At 42.9% G+C, this 16,731-nt stretch overlaps 1 protein-coding gene across 5 annotated transcripts in view; it reads left to right on the forward strand.

The window, feature by feature from the left end:
- The window catches only part of KIRREL3 (kirre like nephrin family adhesion molecule 3), a 1,312,393-nt gene that overhangs the window by 1,207,015 nt on the left and 88,647 nt on the right, over positions 1 to 16,731 (forward strand). For all 5 annotated transcript variants that reach the window (XM_029572739.1, XM_029572737.1, XM_029572738.1 and 2 more), the window contains one exon: positions 931 to 1,057. In XM_029572739.1, coding sequence (XP_029428599.1) covers positions 931 to 1,057 — 127 coding nt within the window. The remainder of the gene's footprint in view (positions 1 to 930; positions 1,058 to 16,731) is intronic.

Below are 16,731 nucleotides of genomic sequence, written 5' to 3' on the forward strand. Positions count from 1 at the left end.
GACTAACTCCAGGAGATTCGACCACATCACCCCAATCCTGAAAGCCCTTCATTGGCTACCTATTCACTACAGAATTATGTACAAGTCAATCACCACCATTTACAAAGTCATCCATCAACACGCCCCGCTAAACTTACAAATTCCCTTCAAAAACACACTACTGTGAGACCAATTAGGGAATGTTACAAAGATTCACTACATGTTCCACACGCCAAAACCTTCCAACACAAATCCTTCAAAGACAGAGCGCTTTCAACAGCAGGACCACTTTTATGGAACTCCATCCCATCCGAGCTGCGCCAGGAACCGTGCCTACTAACTTTCAGGAAAAGGCTAAAAACCTGGCTTTTTAAAAAAGCCAATCAGGTCACAGACTGATCCATGCTACCGTCATCATAATCTCAGTGTAAATACCATCACTCTATCATCAACTTCATTCACGGCTTCATTCATTCAGTCCAATTTGGATTTAATTTTGCATATTTTGTAAATATTCATTGTAAATTTGTTTTCTCAATCATTCTCTTTTCTTCTTCTTCCTCTGCTCCCAGTTGTGTACTTCCCTGTTTATTGTAACTACAATTCCTGCACCAGTTATAGTTGCTCGAGTTCTCTGTTCTATGCACGACCTGTTAAATGTAAACCGGTTTGATGCGACCTTGGTCGTGAAAGCCGGTGTAGAAAATAATAAAATAAATAAATAAATAAATATCTTGTTCTAGAACTTGTTTCCACCAGAAAATACTTGCCTCTTCTGCATTATTTATATCTTTGAGATTCTTAAATGTTTCTATCACTTTCTTCCCCTTTCATTTACCCAGGATAAATATATTGAGAACCTTAAGTCTCAATTCATAGTGTTAATGGTGTAAATCTGTATCTTTCATTACCCATCTCACACAGTTTTCAATTCTCTTCCTTCTCTTCCAGGTTCTGAGCAATGACAACTTCCTAACGCTGAAGATGGTTAGACAGGAGGATGCTGGGAAATACGTCTGTCGAGCAGTTGTTCCACGTGTTGGTGCTGGAGAAAGGGAAGTGTTGCTTACAGTAAATGGTACTTTTAATTCATTATTCTTATTATTTAATGGACTTTTAGTCTCTAAGGGTGCAGTTTTAAAAAATACCAGCCACTGTAAATTCTGCAAGTAGTTTTTACCTGCAGGCTTTGTCAATTTTCAGAGGGAAAAAGTTCCTTTTCAAAAAATGAGTCTGAAAAGAACATAGACAGACCTGCCATGTACACAAGCAAGCATAAGTGGTAACCCACCTCCAGAAAGTCCTCCTCCCTTTGCACAGAAAAGTATACATGTATTTATACTACATGAGTACTTTTGCACATAGATAGGATGGCAGTTCCCAAAGGCTCTGTATGTAAAACACTGTTTTGTGTATGATAATAGTTTTGTAGTGTGTGTGTAGAAGTCAGAAGTGACACTGGAGCATCAGCAGATGTTCTCTGTCTAAGAAGAATGAAGAATTACTCACTTGGTTCTCATTTCATTTTTATTGCATGGGAATGGCAGCACATTAAATTGGTGCAGGAATTCAGAACCTTGTATTTATTAGGACTGGATGACTTAGGGGATGGACCACAACTACACCACTAGGACTGGACGGCTCAGGAGATTGGCACAGGGATACAGAGTCTTTTAACTCTGGAACTGGAAGATTTAGGAGATTGGCACGGGATGGCAAAGCTTCTCACCTCTAAAACTGGCTCTGGGGACTGGGCACAGACATGTAACACTTCAGCCATTTACATGTGTGCTATACAGGTAAAAATATTACTACCTTGCTCTAAGGCAGAAATTATTGGTCTGCACCAATGGATCTATAATCACAGCAAGTGAATACTGTAGATCAATTTAGTGAGGACTAGATTAGTTAATGGAATAAAAAGTTGAGCAAATTATATAATATACTTGCCCCATAAAAAGTTTTATTTTGTTAGAAAACAAAGATCTGCTCCCTGGTTCACTGAGAACCTTCTGGTACTAAAACACAGGGACAATAACTTTCAAACCAGCGCATGTACATCAGCCCACGCCCAGGTACACGGCCATTTTATAACATATGTGCGCATATATGCACATCCTATAAAATAGCCTGGCCACGCGCACATGTGCACCAAATTGTAAGTGAGCGCGCGCATGTGCACGCAAATCCCGCTTCTACTGCATAAATCATGGGATTTTAAAAGGGGTGCGCACCAACACCATTCCCAATTTTACCAGTTCATCCCAGTTCACCCATTTGAGAGCTAGGACCTCCAACCTCCCCCCCCCCCTCTGTTTTGATAGCCTTCATTCCCCCCAGTTAGCCTCGACCCTTAAAACCCCGCAGATCTGCCTACTTTCCTTTTCATTTTAACTTGCGCAGCATCCATAGCAGAAGTAAAGTTACACAGCAGGGGACCTCGGCATACCGAGTTGTATAATGTTTAAGCGCACATCTTAGGTTCACGCCCTGAAAAGCCCATGCCCTGCCCAGACCACGCCCACGCCTCGCCCCTTTTTGAAAACTTTCAAAATGTGCGCACTGCGGGATATACACATATAACTCAGCGGCTTTTAAAATCCACTCGGCACATGCGAGCCTGACTTCTTTGCACATCCCCTAATTACGGGTAGATTTTTTAAAACGCTGCGCACGTAAAAAAAAACGGGGGTTATGCGCGTGGCCAGGCCCGGCCACGTGCGTAACCCCCGTTACACGCAGAAGTGCTGGGCCCAAGGAAAGGAGTGGTCCAGGGGCAGAGAGGAGCGGGGCTGGAGGAGGCTGGGACAGCGGCCCATTTCCCGCTGTGCTGGGGAAGCGGGCGCCGGCAGTCAGCCGGTGCGCGCAAGTTGCTTCTGCTCCAGAGGAGCAGCAACTTACAAAATTAAAAAAAAAAAAAAAAAAAGGTAAGGTAGGTTAGGTTTATGAGGTGGGGAGAAGAGGGGAAGGGAAGGGAAGAGGAAGGGAAGGTTAGGCAGGGGGTTAGGGAAGATCCCTCCCAGTCCACTCCTTTTTCACATAAAATTTAAATAGCACTTATCCCAGACAAGTCACTTTTTACATGTGTAAATCCACACATTTTCTAACATATGCACATGAGTGAAATTACTAGTTTTCCCATTTAGTCCACCAGTTTTCTTAAGTCCTCCTTCAGGCCATCGAAACCTTCCTGCTTCTTCAGCCTGAACTCACTCCAGTTCATTCAGACCTCCCACTGAGTCAGTACGTCACAATAAAGATACTTAATATCACTTATGCCAGATAATGAGGAGGTGTAAATATATGCTAGTAAGTTGCCAAATCTCTGTTTTATAAAATAGCAACTTAAACACGTGCCTGCCCCTAGACTTCCCCTCTTTTACATGCATATATGTACATGTGAACGTTTATTTACATGTGTATGCTTGAGGTTTATAAAACAGCAGATATGCACGTACCTGCTATTTATGCATGTAAATGCTGATTTTTACATGAGTAACCCTTTGAAAATTCACCTTTTAGGATGCCTCAATCTAAGTCCAACCATTTCCTATAATAAACATAGCTGAAGAAGGTACACATTAGTCTGAGCCATGGAAAAATAATATTCCAGCCAGACAATTTCTTAAACTTCTACCAACCCTCTTGAGAAATTTCCTTTCTGTCTGACTGGCTTGGCAAGAAAAAAAAATTGGAAAAGGTAGGCAGGAGTCAAATTCACTCTCTCACTTATGATAAATCAGCTTGGGGATAATGAACAGGGAGGCCCAGGCATTTGTCGACAGAGACAAATATATCCCAGAAAGGTTAGATGGAAATGGTGCCAACCAGGTAGAAGAATGTCTTGTCCCAGGTGGACACAGACAGATGTTACACACAGAAGCTCCCTGAAGCCTAATCACTCCAAAAAAGGCTTAGCGTGGCTGTAGCATCAACAAAGGGAACATCACTTGTTGAGTGTGGAGAGTTCTAAGCACCAGCAGACCTGTCTCCTATATTTAGTAAAAGACTACCATTTTTACACGTCACCCTCCTTCACTCCCACTTGGGCAACCCAAACTCAGCATCGAGCACTTGCCCACATTTCTTGCCCATTTGCTCCTGTGCATTCTTTCCTAGCCCCGTGAAGCGGCCTATGATTTGCTGCTCTGTTACACATGGGAAGGACTGTGTCACCTGCAGTCCTGGACAAACGCAAACAGCTTGTGGTGGTGGGGGGGGGGGTCCCATTGATCTGAGCACATGCATACTGCTGCCTGCAGCCTGCCTGACCCTCTACTAGAGATGCCTGGAGGGAGGGGGAGATGGAAGAATGTGTATCAATTACTTGGGAGGGAGGTTAAGGATCACTTTCTCCAGTGGGGGGGGGGGAGGGGCAAAGTGGTGGTGTGTGTATGTTGTGAGTTGCTCTTTGGGGGGGGGGGAGAAGGTACGCTGGTCAGGGGTGCATGTGTTTGGGTTGCTTGGGGAGAAAGGATGTCAGTTACTCCAGGGGTGTGGGGGTATGTGTGTGATTTGCTTTTGGGGAAATGGGAAGAGCAAGTTGCAGTTGCTCCTACTACTTGTTCACCCTCCATTGCCTCAGGTACAAACTTTAGGGCTTATTTACTAAAGGTTTTCTTCTATGTTGGGTCTATGGGAAAATATGTTTAATAAGTAGGGCCCTTAGATTATAAGCCCACAGGGAAAGGGATCTACCAACTGTACATGAATTTAAATCTTACCTAGAGCTCATATTGTACTAGAAACTGGGGATAAGATTGCTTTGAACATATTGGCTTTTAATATTTATGCTACTAATTTCAACCTGTTTTGCTTGCTTATATTCTACCTTTTGCTTATTAGTTAAAGTTCTAGATTCTTAAATTGCCCTGCTCTCTCATGAAAAGGAAGCTTTGGGATAGCACTGAAGCAAGTTCATTTTGGGTTTAAAGTACTCTTAACACTTAAATCCCTCACCCTCCACCCCATCTCCCTCCCACCTCAGACCTTGCTTTTCTTATTTAGCCCTAGGTCCATATCTATATGAAAACAAATTAACATAATGACTATTTTTCAATGTAACAATTGTAGTGCCATTTGCTTGCACATATCTGCAATAAAAAAAGGAGCTGATTCATCTGAAAGACAAATAGTCTGTATTTAAAAATCCTCCCCAACTGTGCAGCATCCAGAAAATCCACCCCACTCCCACAGAGGATTCAATAACTCATGAAGAAACAGATGAAAGTGAGATCTGGAAGAGTAAGACTGAAACATCCTGGCTCCCAAATGATACCCACACAAAATGCCTTTTCCCCACTGGAAAATAAAGATGCTCTAGAAATGGAAATGACAACCACTGCACACAGAGACACACTCTCTCTCTCCCCAGTTGTGCTGTATCCAGAATATCTGTCCACACTCCCACAGAAGATTCAGAAACCCAGAACAAAATAGTTTACAGTGGGATCTGGAAGATAAGAGCTGTTACCCAAATAATGCCCATACAAATCCCTTTTTCACACTGGAAAATGAAAATGCTCCAGAAATGGAAACTTAAGTAATATCTGAAAGAAAAGACATACAATGCTCATAGAAACCCTAGCATACCATCAAACAATACAACAAAAAGCTTCTTCTGCTAGGAGACTCTGTCATCAGAGAAACTGACTTGGGAATTTTTGAGGATCCTCAGCTGTAAGAAAACCACCATATAATCAATGCAATTAAAGAAGTAAGTAAAGACTATAAAATCAATGTTATCATTCATCTGGAGACAAATGACCTCACCAGAAATAGTATCCAAGCAATACAGAGAGATTTCTAGACTCTGGGGAAGCAGCTTGGGCATATGGCAAAGACCACTACTTTTTCAGATGTGTTACCTATCCATGGAAAAGGGAAAAGAAAGACTAAGTCATATATACAACTTCAATACATGGCTCAAGAACTGGTGTAAAGAAGAACGATTCTAATATATTGGAGGCTGGGGATGTTTAAGAACAGTAAAAGACTATACAGTAAAGATGGCCTACATCTGTCTGACAAAAAAACAAGGATTCTAAGTGAGAAATTCAGATCTTATCCATCAAACATTTAAATAGGAGAATAGAGATGGCAGAAGAAAGCCAGTGAAATTGGAATGTTGCCCCAACAAATAAAAATACAAGAAATGAGAGGAGAAATTAACAAAATAAATCAGCAGTACAGTCCACTCACTAGCCAAAGGGCAGAAAATGTGCCCAAAATGATCAGTAAGCCAAAGGAGAAAAGTTGAAAAGTTATGAGCACAAATGCTCATAGTGTGGGTAATAAAGTTCCAAATCTGCAGTCCCTAATAATGGAGGCGAATTTAAACATTGTTGCAATTACAGAGACATGGTTCAGTTAATCACATGAATGGTATATAGTCATACCAGTCTATACACCTGCGGAGGAAGTCTAGAGATAGCAGAAAAGGAAGAGGAGTTGCTCTTTATGTCAAAAACAATATCCAAGCAACTGAAATGCAAGGGACATAGGTAAAGGAAAAAGTGCTGTGGGCTGTGCAACCAAAACAGGGTGGGAGAACCAGACTAGGATCATTGTAGAAGGGTTAGAACAAAACAAAGAACCATAAAATAGTTGGAGGAGGAAATGTTGTTGTTTTTTTTTTAATTTTCACTTTTTTTGGGGAGGGGTAGGGAAACAGACACCCCAGTACAACCAAGAAACTAACAACTGCCAATATCATAGAGGCACCAAAACTCCCATGCTCATACATAATAGGTAAAGCAGGTAGGTGCAGCAGTAGCATCAAGACCTCTGTGATGGTATAACGGGCATGACAGGCAGGCAGAATGGTAACAGTCAGGCCCCTGTGGTGGTATAAGGGACATGGCAGGCAGGCCAGAGTGGCAGCAAAGCCTTCAAGGCACGTTCATTCCTCTTGCCACTTGTATGTAAAAACTGAAAACCCAAGCGAAGATAAGTTGATTTTCAAAAAGACTGGCCTTTTCATCAATTGTGGGGCCAGCCTTTTCGCTGGGCACATTGTAGTTTTGCCAGACCTGCTGGCTCTCTGTGCAGTTCTGATTGCAGAGGGAAGCTGGCAAAGGAGGAAGACGCAGGCTAGGTAAGACTGCTCACAGACTTCCACTGTGCCAGGATAGGTTGAGCGAAGGGACAGATGAATGTGCCATGGGGTATAGGAGAAGAGGAAAGGGAAAGGTGATGATGCCATGGAGGTGGGGAACAGGAAAGATGATGATGCAAGGGGAGTGGGGAGGAGAGGTGGAGGGAGAGGGAGAGGGAAGGCAATGATGCCAGGGAGAAGGAAAGTGATGCCAAGAGGGAAAGGGAAGAGAAGGTGATTGTCCCAGGGGGTGGGGGAGATGGAGAGGGAAGGGAAGGGAAGATAAAATGATGATGCCCAAAGGTGGAGAGCAGGCGACGATTGTGTGAGGAGGTGAGGGGAAATGGAAGAAGATGATGCCAGGGAGAGGGAAGGTGATGCCAGGATTTGGAAGAAAAGGGAAGAGAATGTGATGATGCCAGGGTGAGGAGGGAGTAGGAAGCTGATGGCATTACCAAGGGATGAGGGAGAAGGAAGATGATGCCAAGAAGTTAAGTGGACGGAAGATGATGCCAAAGGATGGAGGGGAAAAGGAAAAGAAGGTGATGAACGCCAGGGTGTGGCGGGAGTGGGAAGTTGATAAGGATGTCAAGGGGTGAAGGAAAGAGAAGGTGATGCCAGAGGTTGAGGAAAAGGGAAGAGAAGTAAAGGGGGGGGGGTGGTTGGAGGGAGAAGGGAAAATAAGAGAAGGTGATGATGCCAGGAATGGAGGGAGAGGGAAGGTGATGATGAAGCTGTCAAAGAGGTAGGAGAGGGGTGGAGGCAGAGGGAAGGTGGTGATGAAGCTTGGGAGTGGGGGGAAGGGGGAGAGAGAAGGTGATGATGGTGCCAGGGTAAGTTGATAATGATGACAGTGTATGGGGGGGGGGGGGGGGGGGGAGAGATAGCGGGAGAGGGAAGGTGATGATGATGATGATGATGATGCTATGGGTTGTGGAGGAGAAGTGGAGGGACAGGGATGAGGGCAGGTGATGATGATGATGATGCCAGGGGGTGGAGAGTTGGAGGGAGAGGGAAAGATGATGATGCCAGGGAGTGAAGGGAAGAGGTGGAGAAAGGTGATGATGATGATGATGTCAGGGTGTGATAGGAAGAGGTGGTGGCAGAAGGAAAGTGATGATGATGCCAGGGGGTGTGGAGGAGAAGTGGAGGGAGAGGGATGAGGGCAGGTGATGATAATGATGATGCTAGGGGATGGAGAATTGGAAGGAGAGGGAAAGATGATGATGCCAAGGAGTGAGGAGAAGAGGTGGAGGAAGGTGATGATGTCAGGGTGTGATAGGAAGAGGTGGTGGGAGAAGGAAAGTGATGATGATGCCAGGGGTGGGTGAGAGGGAAGGGAAGAAGATGGTGCCAAGGGACAGGGAAGAGAAGTTGATTATGATGCTCCAGGGTGGAGAAAGAGGAAAGGGAGGTGATGCTGCAAGTGGGGTGTGGGGGCAGAGGGAAGAGAAAAGAAAGTGCTGATTGAGAAGCTGGTGGTCTGCCACAATAAAGTGAACCCTGTAACAGGGCTACCACAAACCAAAAAAAGGTCGGGAGCCATTGATCTAATAAATGCCGTTTTATTTTTGCTTAGGGGGTGTTCTATCAAGGGGGTAGGGTATCAGTTAAAACCTAAAATCCAAAGCACTAATTAGACATATAATGGGAAGTGACCCAGAGTAAGCATTAAGCATTTATCATGGGAGGATGGAAAGTCATGAATACACAAGGGTATTACACAGTATCAGCTATGATTGGCACTAATTGGCACCCTCGTGTCAGTCTCATACAAGGAGAGAGCATTTGAATGGAAATTAGAACTGAATTAATACTTCCTCTAAGGAAGGACCTTCTAATACAGGTCTGAGGGCACATTTGCAAGGTGGTATATAGGGAAGCTTGTACTGCTGCTGCCTGCACTGTACGGGCTATGAGAGGGGAAAAGCTTGCTCTGTGATGAGGTGGTGGATGAGTGAAAAATATATAGAAGTCCTAGTATTAAGACTCTTCTTTGATAGGGCAGAGTGTGTGTGTGTGTTTGTGCGTTTGTGTTGGGAGGAAGCTTGCACTCCTGCAAGAGGATGGAAATGAAGAAAAGAGTGCATGAGGGTAGACTGCTGGTGTGTCAGTTGCTACCCTTAGCAAATAAGCCTTGATACTGTTAATGCAACTCCATCATTGCTCTCTGCTTCAACGGCAGTGGGAAGAGGGAAATTGGATTCAGACAGCAACCAACGAGGTCCTTGACTTTTACAGTTTGGGAAACAAGCATGGAGGGAGGTAACTTGCTGATGCAGCTTTTACTATCTTTAACCAATAAGCCATTGCTCTCTGCTTCCACGGCAAGAGTAAAGGGAAATTGGATTCAAACAGCATCTAACGAGGGCACTGACTTTAATGGTCAGGGAAACTGATAAGCATGGAGGTAACCTGCACAGTGTGGCAGATACTAACATAAGCTTGCTGGGCAGACTGGATTGGTCCTTTGCCATCATTTCTATGTCTCTGTGCTTATTCTTATTTATTATTTTATTTAGCATCACTTATACTCCACTACCTCCATATAACATTCTGCGCAGTTAACATTATATACATTTTTAAAACATACTCATGGGGGAATTATGCAGCACTGTGCAACACAGAATTTACACAGCCCACCTGATCTGACAGGAGGAAAAGCAGCAGAGAAGGGAGTGCTGGGGTTCTCATACATCACTGTCACCCTTGCCAGACCCCTAAGCCTGTCATGTGCAGTACTGGTCACCATATCTCAAAAAAGATATAACAGAATTAGAAAAGGTACAGAGAAGGGCAACAAAAATGATAAAGGGGATGGAACGATTCCCTTATAAGAAAAGGCTAAAGAGTTTAGGACTCTTCAGCATGGAGAAGAGATGGCTGAGGGGAGATATGATAGAGGTTTATAAAATAATGAGTGGAATGGAACGAGTAAACGTTAATCAGTTGTTTACTCTTTCAAAAAGTACGAAGAATAGGGGACACAAAATGAAGTTACTGGGTGATACATTTAAAATGAATAAGAGAAAATATTTTTTAAGCTCTGGAATTCATTGCCGGAGGATGTGGTGAAAGCTATTAGTGTAGCTGTGTTTAAAAAAGGTTTGGACAAGTGGCCACAGGAAAAGTCCATAAACCATTATTAAGATGGATTTGCAGAAATCCACTGCATATTTCTGGGATAAGCAGCTTGGAATCTATCTAGGGATGTGCACTGAATTTTTTTTTTGTGTGTGTGTCGTTTTCATTTCGAGTTTTTTTATGCTTAATCTCGTTTTTAAATGTTTCGGGGGGGGGGGGGGTTCTTGTTTCCCTAATTTCTGGCTTAATGCGCACTAAGTCCCAAGAGTACGCACTAACTCAAAATATTAATTATACAAAATTTTGTCTTTCTTTTTCATTTCAGGGCACTCCCAAAACAAGACAAAATAGACAATTTTGTTTCCATTGTCTATTTCGTCTAAAACGAATGCACATCCCTACTGTCTGCCCGATGGGATCCTGCCAGATACTTGTGACCTGGATTGACCACTGTTGGAAACAGGATACTGGGCTTGATGGACCTTTAGTCTGACCCAGTATGGCAAGGCTTATGTTCATAATCCCCTCCCATATTCTTTTCCTGTTTGCAATCTCTCCCAGCACCATCCCCAAAACAGCTGATGCTTTCTGGCATCCTGTGACTGTCGGTGAGTTTGAGCCCTGTGGTGCCTATATTGCTGGGCTAGTCTCAATCTCACAGGAACCTAGCAGCTCAAACTCATTGAGGGGCCAATGTAATAAACGTTGCTGAGACTACCACAGGTTTTTACTCTGGTTTTAATGGGGGGGTTTCGACACGAACCCACTCAGCCATGTAATATGGGCTTTAGATCAGAAAAAAATGGGCTACAAAACCAATGGCTGCATGCAAATCAAATGTAAAAGAGGGTATTAGCTATCATAGGGCAATATAGAGTATCATGTTAGAAAGGAGTCATTTTTGTGCTTGTTTTTAATGCCGGAAGTTTAATACCTGGGTCAGGCAGGAGTAAAAGTTAACTCACATTTCTAGTGGCCATTTCATTCCATTATGGTGCTGTGTATAGGTGTTTGGCTAAGCTTTTCTGTGGCAAACATGGATTATGTTTTGGGGTTTTTTTTGTGCTTTGCTACCTTTTGCAAGTGAGCTGAAAAATCAGAGCGGCAAAAACTTTAGAGCAAAGAAAAGAGAACAAAGATGATTTATCACCGAACAAGAAAGGAGGATCTGAGAGGAGCAGGCTGTTCTGGCAAGCCTTTCATAGAAGGGCACACAGGCAGCAGATGTTTCACGAGAGGACAACACTACTTGGGTTACTAGAGACAGATGTGGTCTGGACTTAGACTGAGCTCCAGGGCAATTCTTTCTCTCAATGAAGAAATCAGAGATGATATTGTTCCTCTAACCGATAATGGATATGCCATTTCAGGCTTGGTCAAGCTACTCTGTGCCTTGCATTTTCTTGCCACCAGCTTTTTCCAGAATACTGCAGCTGTAGTGGCCAGTATGGATCAGTCAACATTTTCAAGGCATTTTAGTCTGGTACTGAAGGCCATGATGAAATGGGTCAGGGAGTCCTTTAGGTACCCAGTGGCTTACAGAGTGGCAGGAGACAAAGTACGTTTTCTTTGATTATAGATGGCATGCCAAATGTAATGGGTGCAATCAATTGCAAACAATATAGGCAGGGTGTTAATATAGGAAGAACATGCAAAGGATAATACAACAACTTCTCTGAAAAAAAAGTGGCCATCATACCAGGCACTCCAAGATTTATATATTTTACAACCCTTATATACAAATATTTGGTTAACATTAACAAGTTTTAAACCTATAGATAAGAACATGAGAACATTAAGAGGTGCCATGCTGGGTCAGACCAAGGGTCCAGTGAGCTCATGGTCAGTCCGGATCTCTAGGTAGTATCCAGCAGATCCCAAAGAATAGATCCATTTCTTGTTGCCCACTTTTAGGGATAAGTTGTTGCTCTCCCCAGCTCTATCTGGCAAATAATTGTTTATGAACATTTCTACTAAGAACTTGTTCAAACCAGTGGCGTACAGGAGAGGGGGGGGGTGTTTTCAAGGCTCCCGGGTGCTGGGCTTAAGGGGGGCACATCAGGAGTCTCATCAGGGCTAGAGGTTCAGCACAAACATGTCAAATCTCATGCATCAGGAGGGGTCTCGTGCTTTGAACTCTTCCTCTCATGCATTGAAACAGTGGTGGCACGGTGATGAGTACTCACGGGGGTCTTCACCCCCTATGGGCTGATCCCTCTTTTCTTATTGCCAGTGTTGTCATTATGGGTGCAGTAAGCTTTCACCCCATTGGTTATTCACAACAGTCTGTCAGTTCATTTCTTTTTTGAGGATGGGGATGGAGGGTGGGTGAGGGCACGAGAGAGGTCCTCAAATGCATTGGTCCCCAGTCGCCAGAGACCTCTGGTCCAAGCCCATTTTAAACTCAGCTGTGTTGGATACCTTCACAACCTCTAGCAATAAATTCCATAGCTTAATTGTGCGTTGAGTGTAAAAATACTCAATTTGTTTTCTATCTGCTATTTGTTAGTTTAATGGCATGTCCCCTAGTCCTTGTAATATGTGAAAGAGTAAATAACCATTCTTTATTTATCCATTCCACCCCACTCATGATTTTATAAATCTGCCATACCTCCTTTCACTCAGCTTTTCTCCAAGAGCCCTAACCTTGTTAGCCATTCTTCAGAGAGGATTTGTTCTATCCTTTTTATCATTTTTGTATATGCAGTAGGGATGTGCATTCGTTTGCAACGAAATAGGAAATAAAGGTGATATTTCCTATTTCGTTGCATTTCGGGGGGGGCTGATGAAACGATGGGAAAACCCACTAAATTTCATGCCAATGGCACCAATAGCCCCTGTCACATGGTAAAGGCAAAGGGCCACCGGCGCCATTTTGATTACTGGTAGCCGACGGCCCGAGAGCGGGAGATTGCTCCCAGGACCCCCGCTGGACCACCAGGGACTTTTGGCAAGTTTGGGGGGGGGGTTGTAATTAATTAAATTTGAAGTGTTGGGGTGGGTTTGGGTTTTTCGTTTCGGGGCAGCCGAAACAAATCGGCCCGAACTGCGGGAAAACAAAATTTCCTGCGGTGGGCCGATATCTCTACTATACAGAAGCAGAATTGTATTCTGTTTTTGTTCTCCATTCCTTTCTGAATAGTTCCTAACATTCTATTTGCTTTTTAGACAACTGCTACACACTGAGCTGAGGATTTCATTGTAATCACTCTGCTTTAATGTTAGAGTTTTTGTAAAGGTATTTTATTTTAATTTAGCTGGACATAAACAGAACAGATATTTTCATTTGAAAAATTAGGGTGATTTGGAGGCATATCAGAAGGACTGACCAGAAGCCAATAAAGAATCCAGCTCAAACTCAGCAAAGCACATAGAGCTCAACAGTTCTTAAGTGGTACACCCTGCACTTTGTCATGTTAAGAATGAAGAAGAGAGCCAGGGAATCACCTATCCAGATCAGAAGGAAGGGGAGTTCAAGCTGCTCAGGGGCTGAGCATCAACAGTGGTCAAGCTGTGGCATATGTAGCCAAATAAATGGGATAGCTCTACTTGCTCCTGTTGATATCTGTATCAAGAAGTGAGATTAAATCCTAAGTGTCAGTGGTGTGTCTGGATGTTCCTGTTTGCCAAGCCACTTAATGGTAAAATATACCACCATCACCTGCCCATAGCTTGCAAGATATTTGTATTTGGAGAATCATTTTCTATGGGACTGTAGGCTTCATCACCTTCATGTGGATCTTTATATACACTTACCCCATAGAGATAGTTCAAGAAAGATTGAATTCAATGGACTGTTACTCTACAGTCATGCCCTTTAAATTTCAGATAGCTCTTTGCAGGAGGCCTAGTTAATTCAGTGAGATTTGCCCCATATTTGCTTTAAGTGGAGAGCAAACTGGATGCCAATGTTATGGAACCCAACTACCCACTGTGACAGCAGCTTGTGCATACAGGCAGCCTCCTAATGGAAGCCAAACAAGAAGCATCAGCTCCCAGCAACAACCAGTGATTAGCATCTGACATCAAAGGCCATTGTACCATTGTCTGGGGTAAAGATAATAAGATACTCTTGGAGATTATCCTACAGCAATTAGATATATGATAACATTTCAGAAACCCTTTGGAGCACTTTACCAGCAACCAGCCAAATTTTTAGAGTATTCAAAATAATGGAATTATTTCTACAAAATTTCCTAGATATATTGAGAGCTTGATGTGTACTATAACAAAACAAACAAAGACTAATTTTTAAATGAGCGTATGGGCGCGCTAGCAGACATATGCTGGACTTTTAAATCATGCACGCATTTAAGAACATAAGAAAATGCCATACTGGGTCAGACCAAGGGTCCATCAAGCCCAGCATCCTGTTTCCAACAGAGGCCAAACAGGCCATAAGTACCTGGCAAGTACCCAAACACTAAGTAGATCCCATGCTACTGACGCCAGTAATAGCAGTGGCTATTCCCTAAGTCAACTTGATTAATAGCAGGTAATGGACTTCTCCAATAACTAATCCAAACCTTTTTTAAACCCAGCTACACTAACTGCACTAACCACATCCTCTAAGAGATCCTTAAGAGTCCTACCCCTTCATATATGGGGACAGGTGACACAGCTAGGGAGTGTTAACCCACTGCTGCCTAGTGAATCTACCTATCTTCAGAGAAACATCTGTTTTAGAATGCAAGGTCTTCTCCCCCCCAAAAAAAATAATAGCAAAGATTGGTTTGGAACATTGCATATTCCTTGAATTTTTGCCAGCAGCTTCCATTTATGCAGGCTTCCAGGTTAAAATGTAAACATACCCATTTTTTATTCCTTCGTCCTCCTCCCTCATACAGAAATAATTGTAACACACTTTCATTCAGACCATAGACTGTGAAGCCTTCACAACCTGACACATACGCATCTTGAATCCTACCTACAAGTGTCACTATTATGCTGTGACTAGAGTTTCCATGCCCCCAGAGATCTCTGAAGCATCCTCAGTCCAATGAGAAGCCACCAAGTCAGAGAATCAAGCCACTTGTCCCAGCATGGCAGTGCACATCCGATCTACAATGATCTTACCTGTCTAGGAACACTGCAGCTGGAAGGAGGTGGCAGAATGCCCAGCTGATGAAATGTATTTAAACCAATGGTATAAACAGATGCACATTCTGTTAAAACCACCATGTGATCTTTGGCAGCTGCCACATGAGAACATGGGTGACCCATTAGGCCTTCTACCAGTCGAGGAACCTTGAGCACAAGTACATTGGAAAAATATAAATACCATCCATGACCATCTACCAAACATTCTCGGTCAAAAATATTGTCAAATCTCACTACTAAGGAAGTCATAAATGCAAAGGAAAACAGTATTTTAAACAGATTCTTCAGGAACAGAAGCAAACTATGCCAATTCCTTCCAATAACAGATTGATTCATTTCTAATCATGGTTTCATGGGGTAGATATTCAAATGCTACTCAGCTGGATAAATCGGACTCAGCTGGATAAATCGGACTTATCCAGCCAAGTGGCTGCTGTTGAATATCTGGCTATACCACTTAAACATAGAAACATAGAAATGACTGCAGAAGAAGGCCCATCCAGTCTGCCCAGCAAGCCTCACACTTCTTTTTTTCTAATACTTATCTGTTTCTCTTGGCTCTTAGTAACCTTTGGTTCTATTTCCCTTTCACCCCCACCATTAATGCAGAGAGCAGTGATGGAGCTGCATCCAAGTGAAATATCAAGCTTGATTAATTAGGGGTAGTAACCGCCGCAATAAGCAAGCTACACACATACTTATTTATTTACCCAGACTATGTTATTCAGCCCTTATTGGTTGTTTTTCTTCTCCCCTGCCGTTGAAGCAGAGAGCTATGCTGGATAAGCGTGAAGTATTAGTTTTACTTAGCTGGATAAGTGACCCATCCTGCTAAATAGTTAGCCGAATAGTCATTAGGTGGGCAATGGGCTGGCCCTATCTATCCAGTTAACTTAGGCAGACAAGTAGCAATATTGAGCCTTATCCCATTAACCAGATAAGTCAGACGTGGCCCATAGCAGGTTTAAAGTTAGCCAGATAAGCTTATCCGGCTAACTTTAATACTTATCTGGGTATACATTCAGTGACACTGCTGTGCCGCTGAATATCCCATGTAAGTTAGCCGGATAGGTCTTATCCGGCTAACTTTCATAAGTGGATATATTTTAATATTGACCCCTAAATATTTCAAGATGCTCATTATGAAAAAAAATATATGTATTCAAAATGTACAAAACAGTTTGCAGAGAAAGGCTGCAAACATAAGATGAAGAATTCTACAACATAAAAGGAATATATCATTATCTTAAAGATATAAAGCATACTAACTGATGAAAACTGGACTTATTTTGGGCCAGATATACTCAAGGGTTTATTCCATTTTATGTCTATAAGAATAAGCTTAGTACATCTCGCTCTTTGTTAATGTAACCCTTAGTGGGGTGTTTAATCCAAAGGGCACACAAGTGTGTGATTTAAAATACACCTACCCACACGAAAGTATGCTCCTACTTTTAAGCAGTTACTTGAGC

Source organism: Rhinatrema bivittatum, chromosome 12 (assembly GCF_901001135.1).
Source record: "Rhinatrema bivittatum chromosome 12, aRhiBiv1.1, whole genome shotgun sequence".
Taxonomy (NCBI): Eukaryota; Metazoa; Chordata; class Amphibia; order Gymnophiona; family Rhinatrematidae; genus Rhinatrema; species Rhinatrema bivittatum.